General features: G+C 44.9%; 1 protein-coding gene across 33 annotated transcripts in view; it reads left to right on the top strand.

Annotated features, from left to right (window-relative positions):
* Positions 1–13,677, top strand: part of CACNA1C (calcium voltage-gated channel subunit alpha1 C) — a gene marked incomplete at its 5' end in the record, with an annotated part of 660,607 nt that overhangs the window by 453,395 nt on the left and 193,535 nt on the right. For all 33 annotated transcript variants that reach the window (XM_084878730.1, XM_084878732.1, XM_084878733.1 and 30 more), the window contains one exon: positions 1,551–1,690. In XM_084878730.1, coding sequence (XP_084734856.1) covers positions 1,551–1,690 — 140 coding nt within the window. The remainder of the gene's footprint in view (positions 1–1,550; positions 1,691–13,677) is intronic.

Raw genomic sequence — 13,677 nt, 5'->3', positions numbered from 1 at the left:
CTCCACCCTGGAGTTCCCACCCCCCAGAAGTCCACACCCAATAGAGCCTACTAAGACATCTGTTCAGATGTCCAACCCACAGCTCAAACTGCATAAAGTTCAAAATAGAACCCTTGAGGTGCATCCCCTAAACCTCATCCTTCCAGTTGCTCAAGCCCAAACTCTTGGAATGGTCTTGATTCTTCTGTATTTCCTCACAATTCACATCTGGTTGATGAGCCCATCTCATCACATATTTCTTAAAATAAATCCAGAATCCGACTGTATCTCAGGACCTTCACCACCACCACCTGGTCTATGCCTCCCCACCTGGATTCATACAGCAGCCTGCCCTGGTCTTGTCCCACCATAGGCTATTCTTCCCACAGCGTCAGAGGGATTCTTAAAACTTTAGTCAAATCAGGTCACTCTCCTGCTCAAAACCTCCCAGTGCCTTCTGACTCAGAAAACCGGTAGGGCTCCTTGCTTCCTCTCCCACTGTGCTGCGTTTACCTGCTTTGCACCAGCCACCCTGCCACTTCTTGTCCCTCTAACGTACCGCCATGCTGCTCCCTCAGGCTCTTTGCACGGACCGTTCCCTCTGCCTCTTCCCATAGCTCTGTGTCCACTCCTGCATTTTATTTATGTTTCTGCTCACATGTCAGCCTGGGAGTGAGTTCCTTTCTTAGGCTTTTGATGTCAAACAGGAAGGCTCCCACCCTGGCCCCGCCAAACCCCCCCTTCATTGCTTCATTTGTCTTCTTAGCGTTTATCACTCTCTAGGTCTGATATACATTTATTGATTATTTGTTTTATTGTCTGACTCCTTCACTAGAACATAAGCTCCAAAAGGGGGTAAGGGCTGTCTATTTTGCTGTGGCCTGAGTGTCTAGAACATTACCAGGTGTGTGGGTATTTTATTTATTGGAGGGATGGACATACCAGCAGAAACACAGAGCAGCAGGGCTGCAATTTCCATGTCTTGGTTGCATGCCTTAGTGTGTGGTTTGCTCCTGCTAGAAACTTGCTCATTCAATCATTTATTCACTTGTTCATCATATTTCCTTGACGCATCTGTTGTGTGCCGGCACAAAGTAGATTTCTTTGGGACACTTATTTGCACCCAGGTACAAATCAAAGACGGGGAGGAGAAAGAATGTGGTTCCAGGCCACATGAAGGCAAGAGCTAGGATATCATAGAGGGGCCAGAGGGCACCGCAAGGAGATGGGGGTGGGGGTGGCGGGGCATGGCAGCAAACTTCATTTGCTTTTCACTCTGGCTAGGGCTGCCCTGCTCATAGATCCAGATGTATTCTCATAGCTTTATGATGGAAAAGGGCCTGCCTGTGGCCTCGCTCAGACTTCTCTAGGCAGTGGCCCTGCCCTGTATAGGCACATGATGCATTGTCACCTTCCAATGGCAAAGTCTCTCCTGGGCACACACCTCAGCACCTGCTCCTGAGGTGGAGATGGTCACAAACTGCTCTCCCAGGCCTCCTTCAGAGAATTCCGAGCCCAGCCGAGCAAAGAAACACTGTCTGACAGCTCCTTCTCTCCTTCCTCTCTTTTAGGCTTTTTAGTGCAATTTTAGAACAAGCAACCAAAGCGGACGGGGCAAACGCTCTAGGAGGGAAAGGGGCTGGATTTGATGTGAAGGCGCTGAGGGCATTCCGCGTGCTGCGCCCCTTGCGGCTGGTGTCTGGAGTTCCGAGTAAGTAGAGCCATTCTTATGTTGTCAACACCCTCCACTTTCCTTCGCCAAATTGCCAGGAGCACTTTGCAAAGGAACCTGATTTCCCAATAAATGGAGCTTTTGCCTAAATGAGATCCTTTGCTTTTAAAAACCCAGCTCTGATGTGAGTCCATTAAAACACACTGTGGTCCAGCTCCTATAAATACCTGAAAAACAAAACAAAACAAAACACACACACACACACACACACACAAAAAAAAAAAAACAAAAAAAAAAAAACCCACAGCTCTCACAGCCAAATGAAGACAGCCTGCACAGACCAAACAGTCATGCGGCCAGCTGAGCAGCACTCCCAGGCTCTGGGCTGGGAATTTAAATACATTTGTGGCAAAAGCACCTGGTAAGCAAAGACAGCTAATCCCCACTGCTCGAAGGATATTTGAAGCAATGGGATTAAGTCTAGTCTCTGTATTTTGCTGAAGAACAATCATAAAAGCACCAGTGAATGTTCTGAAAGTTTAATTTTGTCATTTATTCCAGTCCCTCCTTCTTTCATGTCAAATGAGGCATCTCCGTCCTCAGAAACCCTATTAATGGACTTCGCCTGCCATGATGAGAACTGGCTTCACCCGAGGGGTGGAGGGTGTTCAGTAATCTCAAACAAGCAGAGGGTGTTAGGGAGATATTGTCCATCAAGACACCAGTCACATGGACAGCCACCTTTAAGGTGCCCCCAGAATTCTGTCCCATGAGGAATGAGGCCCAGTCACTGAACCCAGCAGCTTGGGGCGCCTGCATCAGCTCCAGCAAACCCAGCCCATGTTGCTTCTGGGGGCTAAATCAGCTTTCGGGGAGCTTATCCTTCTCCTCATTGTTTGATTTGTGGTATCTGAGCATAATTCTGGACTTGTTTGCAGAGAGTTTACTCAAGTCAACTCCATCAGATCTGGCTAAAGACTTAAGGCAGAGGAGGTCCCTCTGACCAAGCTGGAAGCAAACTAGTTTAGGTGTGGGGGCGGGGTCAGGAAAACAAGGAGGTCCTCTGAGCACACAGCCTTTACCACCTACACCAGGGACAAAGCACTTAGTGACATTATGCTGCTTGGTGATATATCTTAGAGTCGTGAAACCATAGAATGTGAAGGACCTCATATTAACCTGTTCAGTCCTTTGTTTTTTTCTATTTGTTTTTTCAGTCCCTTTTGTACATGCACAGAATAGTGAAGAGATCATCTCCAAGTAACTTAACCAGCAGCAGATCATGGCTAGGACTAGGTCTCCCAACTTTCTAACCAGATCTTTCCTACCACACCCCAAGACCTCCTGTAAAGAATTAACTCTTGATTGTCTTAAACTTATACACATATATCCTCTCTCTTCAATTACACTATAAGTCCCTTGAAGCCCAGAACTGTGCCTAATATTGTCTGTAATTCCTGTACAATGTCTAAATGGTCTCTATGCAAGACAGGGAAGTTTACTTGGTAAATGAAATAAGAATTTGACCGTTTTCTTTGCAGTGAGGCCCCCTGGGCAAGGCTTGTGGCCTGTCTTAAACTGGACATAGAGCTAAATCACACAATACATGCAGAGCAGATTCTTTCTACTTGGCCTTAACCACTTTGGCATGTAGGGGTAGAAACATTATATATGACGGCCAAGACCCAATCCCCTTTTCTGAAGCTTAAATTATTTAGGTTTTCTTGGTCAACAGCCATAACTCAGTAGACCAAAATCAAGGGTGAGAAGGCAGGGTGAGAATGACTTTGAACATGACTTTAAGGAGCTTATCATGAAGATGCAGCCAATATGCCAGTGATAGGAATCATGCATCGATTCCAAACTTAAGCTAAACAAGCTACAATGGACATAATGACTCTTACCTGTTGTGTATGTGCTTATTAGAGGCCCACAATATCAGAGCATTGTGGTGGGTCTGAGGACAAATCATAAAGAATAAAAATAGCTCTAGCCAGTTTGGCTCAGTGGATAGAGTGTGGCATGTGGACCAAAGGGTCCCGAGTTCAATTCTGGTCAAAGACACGTACCTTGGTTGCAGGGTTCTTCCCAGCCGGAGCCCTGGTTGGAGCTTATACAGGAGGCAACCAATAGATGTGTTTCTTTCACATCAATGTTTCTCTCTGTCTTTCCCTCTCTCTTCCACTCTCCCTAAAAATCAATGGCAAAATATCCTCGGGTGAGGATTAACAACAACAACAAAAAAAAAACAACACACACACACACAAAACAACAACAACAACAACAAAAGAGAATAAATATGGTTCTGTCGCTTGAAGAATATGTTAGTCTAATAAAAAGGATATCAGTCAATTTTTGCCACGGGAACAAACAGTCCCAAACTCACAGTGATTTAAAACCAGGAACACGTGTACCTGGCTCATGGCACGCAAGAATGCTGGCCAGCTGAGCTGTGCTGGGCTCACCAGGTTCTGCGTGCTGTCTGGTTGCAGCCCAGGCTGAGGAAGCGTCCAGCATGCAGGACAGGTTGTTTTCATGGCAGAGAGCAGACAGATGCTCACAAAGGGGTCATAAAGCTAAACCACACAAGCATATTTTGTTTTTGCTCAAATATAGCTTATATCACAGCTGCTCACATTCCCGTAGCCAAAGCAAGTTACATAGCCATCTTTGTCCTAAAGATAATGGGACAAAGAAATATATCGTACTTACAGAGAAGCATGGGGGCATAATTGTGAGCAAGCAGAACAATCTGTCACAAAGGGATTGAGCAGAGTGTTATTAACAGAAATAGTTACACTAATTACTGTAGTACAGAGATTTGTAATTAGAGATGCATATGGCTGAGAACCCTCATGCTTTAGTGCATGAAAAGGGAGAATTTGATAGAATAGTGGGGGCTCCACTATAGAAGAAACTTCCTTAAGAAGGTGTCTTGCCGAAACTGGTTTAGCTCAGTAGATAAAGCGTCGGCCTGCAGACTGAAAGGTCCTGGGTTCAATTCCGGTCAAGGGCATATACCTTGGTTGCAGGCACATCCCCAGTAGGAGGTGTGCAAGAGGCAGCTGATCGATTATTCTCCCTCATCGATGTTTCTAACTCTCTATCCCTCTCTCTTCCTCTCTGTAAAAAATCAATAAAATATATATATATTTTTTTAAAAAAGAAGAAGGTCTTGTCTCCACATGCATTTGCATACTAGTAAAGGTGGAACTGTACTGTGGTCAAGAAGAGGTAACACTTTTTGGAATTCTCTCATCAGGAAGATGAAGGCATGATAAAACCCCTTAAATACAAGGCCCTGGTTTTACCTGCCATGCAGTTCAGGGAGATATTTTTTTGCCATTAAAGATGATGACACTGAGTTGGTTTTGCAGTTGTGGGCAGCCTTGCAGTTGACAATGTGTCTTGTTTTTTGTAGATCACCAATAAAAAGAGAATGGATCTTTTTTGGGCTTAAAGAAAGTGCCAATCCAACCTTCCACCATTTCTCATAGGAATAGTGTCTGTGTGACTTTTTGAGAAAGTATGTAGACCAAGGTGGAGAGGTGTGCTGTACTAGTTTAGATGATATCATCTAGGAAAATATCAGCAATATCTCTTATACTATAAACCTAGACAAATGCCTCCTTGTCCCATTTCTCATAACAAGGTTGTCTCCTTTTATACTTCACCAAAACTCTTAAAAAACAAACAAAACAAAAAACCACACTCCACAGTTGCCTTTACCTGTTATCTCCAATTCTCATCTTTCCATTCTCTCTTGAATCCAGTGCAGTTGGGCTTTCTCCCTCATACTGTCCCCAACATCTCTGCTGAGGCCCCGCCATTTCCATGTTACAGAGTCTGGTGATCACTTGTCTGGTGCAGTTTTGCTTGATCTATCGGCAGCTTATCTTGGAACCACTGTGATCAATAGGCTTTTGGAATACTGTTGTTTCTTAGTTGTACCCTTGCTTCACTTGTTTTTCCTTCCCGGGCATTCGAGGAAATCATGACTGCAATCCTGGTTTTGTGCACATGGTTTAGAGGTTGATTTCACTGTGGATATAGAAATCAGTTGACTCTTTTGATGAAATTCTGTGTAATTGCAAGATCTGTTCGTTTTCTTTCATTGAGACTCTTCCACATAAAGAAAATCAGCTCCACTGTCTGTGCAGCTCCACTTGTGCACACGCAGTGCTGTGAGCACAGGTGGCACCCAAGGACACACCATATGGAACAATAAACACTACACAATGAACATGAACAATAAATATGGAAGGTTGTGAATAAATATTTGCCTTGTGTATACATATAAGGAGTGCTTTTGCTTGTGTAGCAATAAGCAAGGGGTCATTTCCTCCTTTCCATATAATCCCATCTGCCCTTGAGAGAAGAACTCTCAGGAGTAGACTGAATAAAGGGAGCAGGGAGAGGGAGGTGAGAAAGTGTCTTTTGGTTTTGTGAGTTCTTTGACAAAATTCACAGTAGCCCAGACTGGATCCAACACTGAAGAGGATTGAAGGATCAGTTACCTTTATGCAAAATCAGCACCAGCCTTGGAAAACACCATCCGCTCACCAGGAACACTTGTCAAGCACGTTCTGTGAGCCAAGCATGAGGCAAGGCACTGGGGCTCAGAAATTAATAGGACACTATCCCCATCTGTCAAGGTACTTAAATGCTTTGGACTTTTCATGGGATACGTGTTTTCCTATGACGTGAATTTTTTTAAGGTTAGCTTCTTCTCAGATAAAAGTGTTATTTCTGGAAGCACACACAATAGAAAACAGCTTGTGATTAGACAAGGGTTTGCTTCCTGGTTGAAAAGTGAAAAGGAGCAGTGAGGACCGTGTGTGGAGAGGGGTCAAACTCTTTTTTTCTGTTTTGCTTGCTTATATTAGGACTGTTTCCTGACAACAAATCAGCACCGAACAGTTGACAAGTAGCTGATGAGTGGATACCAATAGAAGGCACCAGGAGAGACTTAAGACAGTTGTGAGCATGAGCTCTTGAATCAGAATACCTGGCTTACTCTGTGGCCTTGGAGAAGTTACTCAACCTCTCTGTGCTTTAGCTTCCTCATCTAAAATGGGAATAATAATAGAACTTATTTCATATGTTGTTAGAAGAACTAAATGAATGCAATGGCAGTGTTAGCTAATGGATAACTAGGCCTTGGGGTGGGGGGCTCAAACATTGCCTAGCATATGGTGAGCACTCAGTTAAATGGTGGCTGTTACATCCTATTACATTATGCATGTAAAATAGAAATATATGACTAGACCACTACCAAGACCAAACATCCTATATAATAAAAGGCTAATATGCAGATCTACCCAATGGCAGAACAACCAGTCACTATGATATGCACTGACCACTAGAGGGCAGAAGTTCAACACAGGAGCTGCCCCCTGGTGGTCAGTGCACTCCCACAAGGAGGAGTGTCGCTCAGCCAGAAGCCGAGTTCATGGCTGGCGAGCACAGAGGCAGTGGCTGGCTTCTCTCCCATCTTCAGGGCAGCACTAAGGGTGTCTGATTGATGGCTTAGACTTGCTCCCTGCTGAGGGCTCCTGGACTGCAAGAGGGCACAGGCCGAGCTGAGGTACCCCACCCCAAGTGTACAGATTTTGTACAATGGGCCTCTAGTAAAGAATAATCAAGAGGTAAATATCAACCTGAAACAAAACAAAACAACAAAAAAACAACCAGAGTGGCATGTGCATGATTATTTGACTTAATAGAAAATGAAATGGATTCAAGGGGCAAGTTTCCCAGTGTTTGAGATGAGCCTTGAGGCTTATGTAGAAGAGGTAGAGATGAAAGTGGAAGGGCATTTGGGGTGAAAACCTCCTTTGTTTGTGTCACCAATACAGGCCAGTCCAGCCCTGCACATAAGGCTATGCATGAACCAAGCCACAATGGAGGAGGAAGGAGTGAGAACCAGACTAGAAAAGTCAGCAGGGAACAGACTGGTGGATCCAGAATTCCAAGCCAAATAGGCAATTTTCTAAACAGCCACTGATGTTCCCTCTCCATTAGAAACATTTATAAGACTGCACTGTAGAGAAACAGAAAAATGTCTCAGAAATCCCCTAACCGGTGTTAGAATGGATAATGGGTCTTGAATTCTAGGGAGATTCATTAATTCACTCTGGATACAGCGAGCTGGTTCAGAGCCAGAGCCAGACCAGCTCTCCCGCCCTGCACTCCTCCCTGTGGACTGGGCTGGACACCCTGCTCTCAGAGCACTCTGCTAGCTCCAACGCTGCAAGACACCTGTCACTCTCTTTATTGTTCATGAGGGCGTGGATCCTTCTGCTGCAAAACGGAAAAACTCGCCCACGTACCCAGGTGACCCACTTTCATCCTGCATGCAGGTTTTCCTCCAGAATGGGTTCTCCCCTCCCGGGGCTAGTAACTGTGAAACTGGCCACGCTGATTAGCTAACACTGCCATTGGGGGCATGTGAGAGCTGCCAAAAACAACTTTTCTGAGTGTTTTCACACTTTGATAGTTCAAAAGTAGCCATGCCATCCTGCCTGAAATTTGCTCTTCGGTAAGTTGGGCCACCGTGGATTCGCAGTCACCATTACTGCTGCCAGGACAGTGTCCTGTGGCCCAGGGGAAGCCCGCAGCGCTGGGAGGGCTTGAGCACCAGAGGTGGTCCCCAGAAACAGTTTGTCACTCTCACTTGTATTTACAGACACCTCCCCCTGCAGATTTGAGCAGAGGGGGGAACCTGCCTATAGCTGATACTCAGAAATCAAGTAACTCAACGCCCCAAAATTTACACACTGGAAACTGAGTTCCAGAGAGGATCTACACTGCTTCTCTCCTCACCCCTGCTTTTTCCACGGCCGGTGTCATCCTCCTCTCAGACCAGCCTTCATTCCGGGTTAGTGTGACTTAACACCCTGAAGCATTCACGTGCTGCGGGTGGCGCAGTGCCTGTAAGTGAAGGGAAGACTCCAACCCCAGCCCTGCTTTTCCTCACAACCAGCGCGGTGGCCGTGGGCAGGTTCTCTCTCGGGACCTCTGTTCCACACCTGTGACTTGAAGGGCCTCGACTGGCTGGCTCCGCATCCTCTTCCTTGCCCACATCCTCTCTCCACACCCCATTGCCTTTGGCAGCCTTCTTGCCTCTCCACCCTCTGCTCTTTACCTCCTTTCATTTCCTTGAATCTGGCCTTCTTCTCCCCCGCACTTCCTATTTTGTTTCCTGTACCTTTTCATCCCTTTTGTCCTCAAGAGGTCTTAAATGTCAGGGGACCTGAGATCAAAATGAGGGGACAATTATAAGGCTACTTGCAAGGACAGGGGCATGAGCAGAGGGTCACCCATAGGTCTATCCCTCACTCTACTTCTCAGAGGGCCACAGGCTGCCTGCTCCCACTGTGCACCCCATCCAGAAACTCTCTCTTCTAGGCCCACTTCTCTACCACTTCTTTCACTGACGTGGGAAGTAATAAAACCTTGTTCCCTACATTCATCTCATGGTGCTGTTCCTGAAGTAGAATGTCTGATACCTGGTCCAACTATGTTCCCTTCCTACAGACAGGAGCATTGGGGCCCAGCCAGTTAAATGGCTGCTCGAGGTCACACAGCTGCCTGGTGGCAGGCAGGCAGGACGATGACTGCACCATGTGCGGGAGACTGATGGCAGTCACAAAGGGACCCTCTGGCTTTGTGGTCTTTGGAGGTTGCAGTGCTCCCTCTTACACACTGGTTCACCGCCACTGAAGAGGGAAGCAAGCCCGGGAGTGTCAGTGTTCCCTCCGCCTTCCCGCCCAGGGCAGCCCTGAGTTGGTGTTTCCTAAGGCCCCTGCAGACCCCTCCTGGGCAGATGTGAATAGCATGACCTCTTAACATTCCAAATAGGTTGCTGACTGGTTTGGCTGCGAAGAGTCTGAATTATATCCCTGTTGTGGGCATGCCTTGCCTATCAGACACAGAACAGGATTTAGAATAGAGCCCCACACCCCCTGCCCCAGTCTCCCAACCCCTTTCATATTCCCTGCACCTAGTGGTGCTTGCCCTCTCCCACTTCACCCAGCAGGATTCCTGATCTTCCACTGTACCCCTCTCTCCACTGACTTGCCACCTCTTATCCCCCTCCCTTCCAGGTGCCTCAAAAGGGGCTCTAGACTGGATTTCAGAGGCACAGGTATAGTCCCAGCTCTGGCATCCTTTCTGCCCCTGCTTTGTGCTTTGCCTCAGTTTATCTACAAAATGAGATTAATAATTGCTATTGTACACACAGGAAAAGTATTTCACCTGTGAAGTCTCATGAGCTTCTATCCTCTTGAAGAGACATGTTATGGATTGTGATGAGGTAGTGAGAAAAGAAAGACACTCAAATGCAGCAAAGCAAGTTAATGTAAACAGTGGGCATAGTTCAGAAGTTCCAGTTTCTGCCGTCATGGAGTTTTACTGAGAAGTTACTGACTATCAATACAGACTGTGACTAACCTGGGAAAGTCTCTATTACTGGTTCTCTACTTACAGCAGCTTACAATATGGTGATAACAAAGAATGCATCCAATCACACAGTAATTTCTCAAATTGACCAAAGGACACAGACATTCCCCCAGAGTTGCAAAGGTCCCGTTTTGATTTGAGAATGAAATGTGGTGTTGATAAATGTTAGGGAGATCACCATTTAAAAGCCATAGTCAGCGTCAGTGCCAGGCTTTCAGACCTTATTGGTTGATTAATCGGCCCCGCAGAGCAGGAAGACGGAGACATTACCCCTGATTTATAGATGGGCACAGACAGTGGCCAGTTCTTCTCCTAGAGGAGAGTACTGCAGATGGGCTAACAGCGTAATGGAGATGGGCTCAGACTCTTCCAGCCGGTTTCCCCCTGCAGCACCCCACCCCTGTTGTTTGGAGGAGGACAGAGCTCACTCAGCAGGGTGTCCAACTGGCTTTAAGAAGTGGGGGCAGTTGATATAGTTCCAGCCTTGGTTCCTTTATGTTTTGAGGGCTCCTGAGCCCCTTTGCCACAGGATCTGAAGAGAAATGGTATTACTCCACCTGAGGGATTTGTGATGACGGTGGAGGCACTCCAGGCCTGCCAGTGTGGAGGCTGGGGCTCTAAGTCTGGCCTGCAATGTGACCTTCCCTTTTGACCTCTGGCCCTCAGTTTCCTCATCTGGGAAATGAAATGGGTTAAACTGTATTAGCCCTAAAATTCTTCCCAGCAGTGTCATTCTGTGCTTCAATAACAGAGAACAGTAGTGAGCTGAGAATTTCCAGTCACTAATTCTGTATGTAATCAAGGCTAGGGTGTGACCGTGGACAGATGCCTTCACTCTTGCAGAACCTCAGTACACTAGCAGTCAGTCCAGAGGTGGGAAAATATGTCACATAGTAAGTCAGTAATGTTTACTAAGCACTAACTATGCACCTAGGCCCCGGGAGAGAGAGCTTCTTCAACTCAGGAAGCTCCATGATGGATTCTGCCTCATGCCCCATCCTTCCCTAGGGACCCTCCAACATGAAATAACAGCCAGCAGCAAGCTCACTATAATTTAATTTAAAATAATGGTTATGAAAAAGGCCACTTAGGCTCACCAGTGACCCATGCTTTATAAATGTTGGAGAGAAAGACGAGGGGAGAGGAAGTGCAGATACAGTGAGGTCAGCGTCCCATGAAGTGATCAATACACAGACATGAGCTCGTGCACATATTATTCTTGATTCATTCATTCCCTCACTGATCCATGGCACCTAGTGGTTGATGACATAGGTAGTGGAGTTCTACTAGCGTGGCTCCAATTCCAAAGCCAATTATTAGCCTCGGTTTTCTGACCTTAAATCAGAGTTAAAATTGCAATTACCTCATGGAGTTGTTGTTGTGAGAATTAAATAAGTACGTGCTTGTGAAGCATTTAGAATTGTGCTCAGCACATAGAAGCATTCAGCAAATGTAAGATGTTAATATTCCTATGGTTACAACTTCCTTTCTACCTGCCCCAGGATCCAAGTTAAAATGATTTGAGGAAGAGGGACTTCTACACTTGATTTTTTAAAAATTAACCTTATTGAAGTATAATTCAAATTCAACAAAGTGTGCACATTTTACCTGTACCATTGGATTTTTAATAACCTTACAGCAGTGTAATTTCATTTACCCAGTCCATTCCTGTGTGATGGTTACACATCTTTCACAAATACATGTATTATAAACCCCACCCGACAGTGTTAATATTTTTTGCCTTAAACAGTCAGTTGTCTTTGAAGTAAATGATGGGGGGGGGGATGGTGGAAATAAAGCAGTATTTATATTTACCGACTCATGTACATTTCTGGTGCTCTCTGTCCCTTTCTGTAGATCCAGGTTGCCTTCTGGTATCATCTCCCCTCAACCTGAAGCACTTCCCCTAGCGTTTCTATAACACAGGTCTGACGAATTAGCTCCGCTTTCATTTCTCTGAAAATGCCTTTATCCCATCCTCTTTTTGAAGTGGATTTTTATTAAGTATATTGGATGACATTGGTTAACATTATCTACATTTCAAGTGTACAGTTCCATAATGCATCATCTATGTTGGGAGCTCACCACTCACAGTCTAGTCTCTTTCATCACCACACATTTGACCCTTCTTCATCCTTCCCACACCTCCTCTCCCTCTGGTAACCACCATTCTATTGTCTGTGTCTACAAGTTTGTTTGTTTGTTTTATATTCCACATATAAGTGAAATCATGTGGTTCTTGTCCTTTTCCATCTGACTTATTTCATTTAGCATGATCCTCTAAGACCTATCCATGTTGTTGCAAATGGCAATATTTCATCCTTTCTTATGACTAAGTAGTATTCCATTATATATATACTAGAGGCCCAGTGCAAGGATTCATGCACTGGTGGGTTCCCTCAGCCTGGCCTGCACCCTCTCGCAATCCAGAATCCCTTAGGGAATGTTGGAGGCCCACCGCATGGATTCAGCCTGATCCCTACAGGCCAGGCTGAGGGATTCGTGCACTGGGCCTCTAGTATGCATAAGATCTTTGGTTAATCTCTTCCAGCCCTCTCTTTCCCCCTTCCCTCTGAGATTTATCAGTTTGTTCCATGTTTCCATGCCTTTGCATTGAGCATCTGCCCCCTGGTGGTCAGTGTGCATCATAGCTACCGGTTGAACAGCCGAATGGTTGAACAGTCACTTAGGCCTTTATATAGAGAGATATATATCACATCTTCCTTATTTAGTCATCCATCAAAGGAAACTTAGGTTGTTTTCATATCTTGGCTACTGTGTATCATCCTGCAATTAACATATATAGGGGTGCATATATACGTGTTTTCAAAATTTTCAGGAAGATACCCAGATGAAGGATTGCTGGGTCATATGGTAGCTCTAGTCTTAAATTTTTGAGGAACCTCCATACTCCTTTCCATAGTGGCTGTTCCAGTTTTCATTCCCCCCAGTAGTGTATGATGGTTTCTTTTTACCCACATCCTCTCTAATACTTACTTCTTGTCGTCTTGATAATAAACATTTTAACAGATGTGAGGTGGTATCTCATTATAGTTTTTATTTGATTTTTCCTTGTAGCTAGTAAAGTTGAGCATCTTTTCATATATCTGGTGATCATTTGTAGGTCTTGGGAAAAGTGTTCAAGTCCTCTGACCATTTTTAAATATGATTACTTATTTGTTTTGTTGTTGAGTTGTATGAGTTCATTATAGATTTTTTATATTAGACCCTTGTTAGAGTTGTTGTTTGTGTATATCTCCACACATTTGGTTGGTTGCCTTTTTGTTTTGTTGATTTGTTTGTTTTTCTGTGCAGAAGCTTTTTAGTTTGATACAGTCTCATTTATTTATTTTATTTATTTTTAAAATATATTTTATTGATTTTTTCCAGAGAGGAAGAGAGAGGGATAGAAAGTCAGAAACATCAATGAGAGAGAAACATAGTTCAGCTGTCTTTTTTTTTTTTTTAATATATTTTATTGATTTTTTACAGAGAGGAAGGGAGAGAGATAGAGAGCTAGAAATGTTGATGAGAGAGAAACATCGACCAGCTGCCTCTTGCAC

Source organism: Pipistrellus hanaki, assembly GCF_964339955.1.
Source record: "Pipistrellus hanaki genome assembly, chromosome: 3".
Taxonomy (NCBI): domain Eukaryota; kingdom Metazoa; phylum Chordata; class Mammalia; order Chiroptera; family Vespertilionidae; genus Pipistrellus; species Pipistrellus hanaki.
The sequence above is the reverse complement of the archived record's forward strand: the minus strand, read 5'-3'. Positions and strand labels throughout refer to the sequence as shown.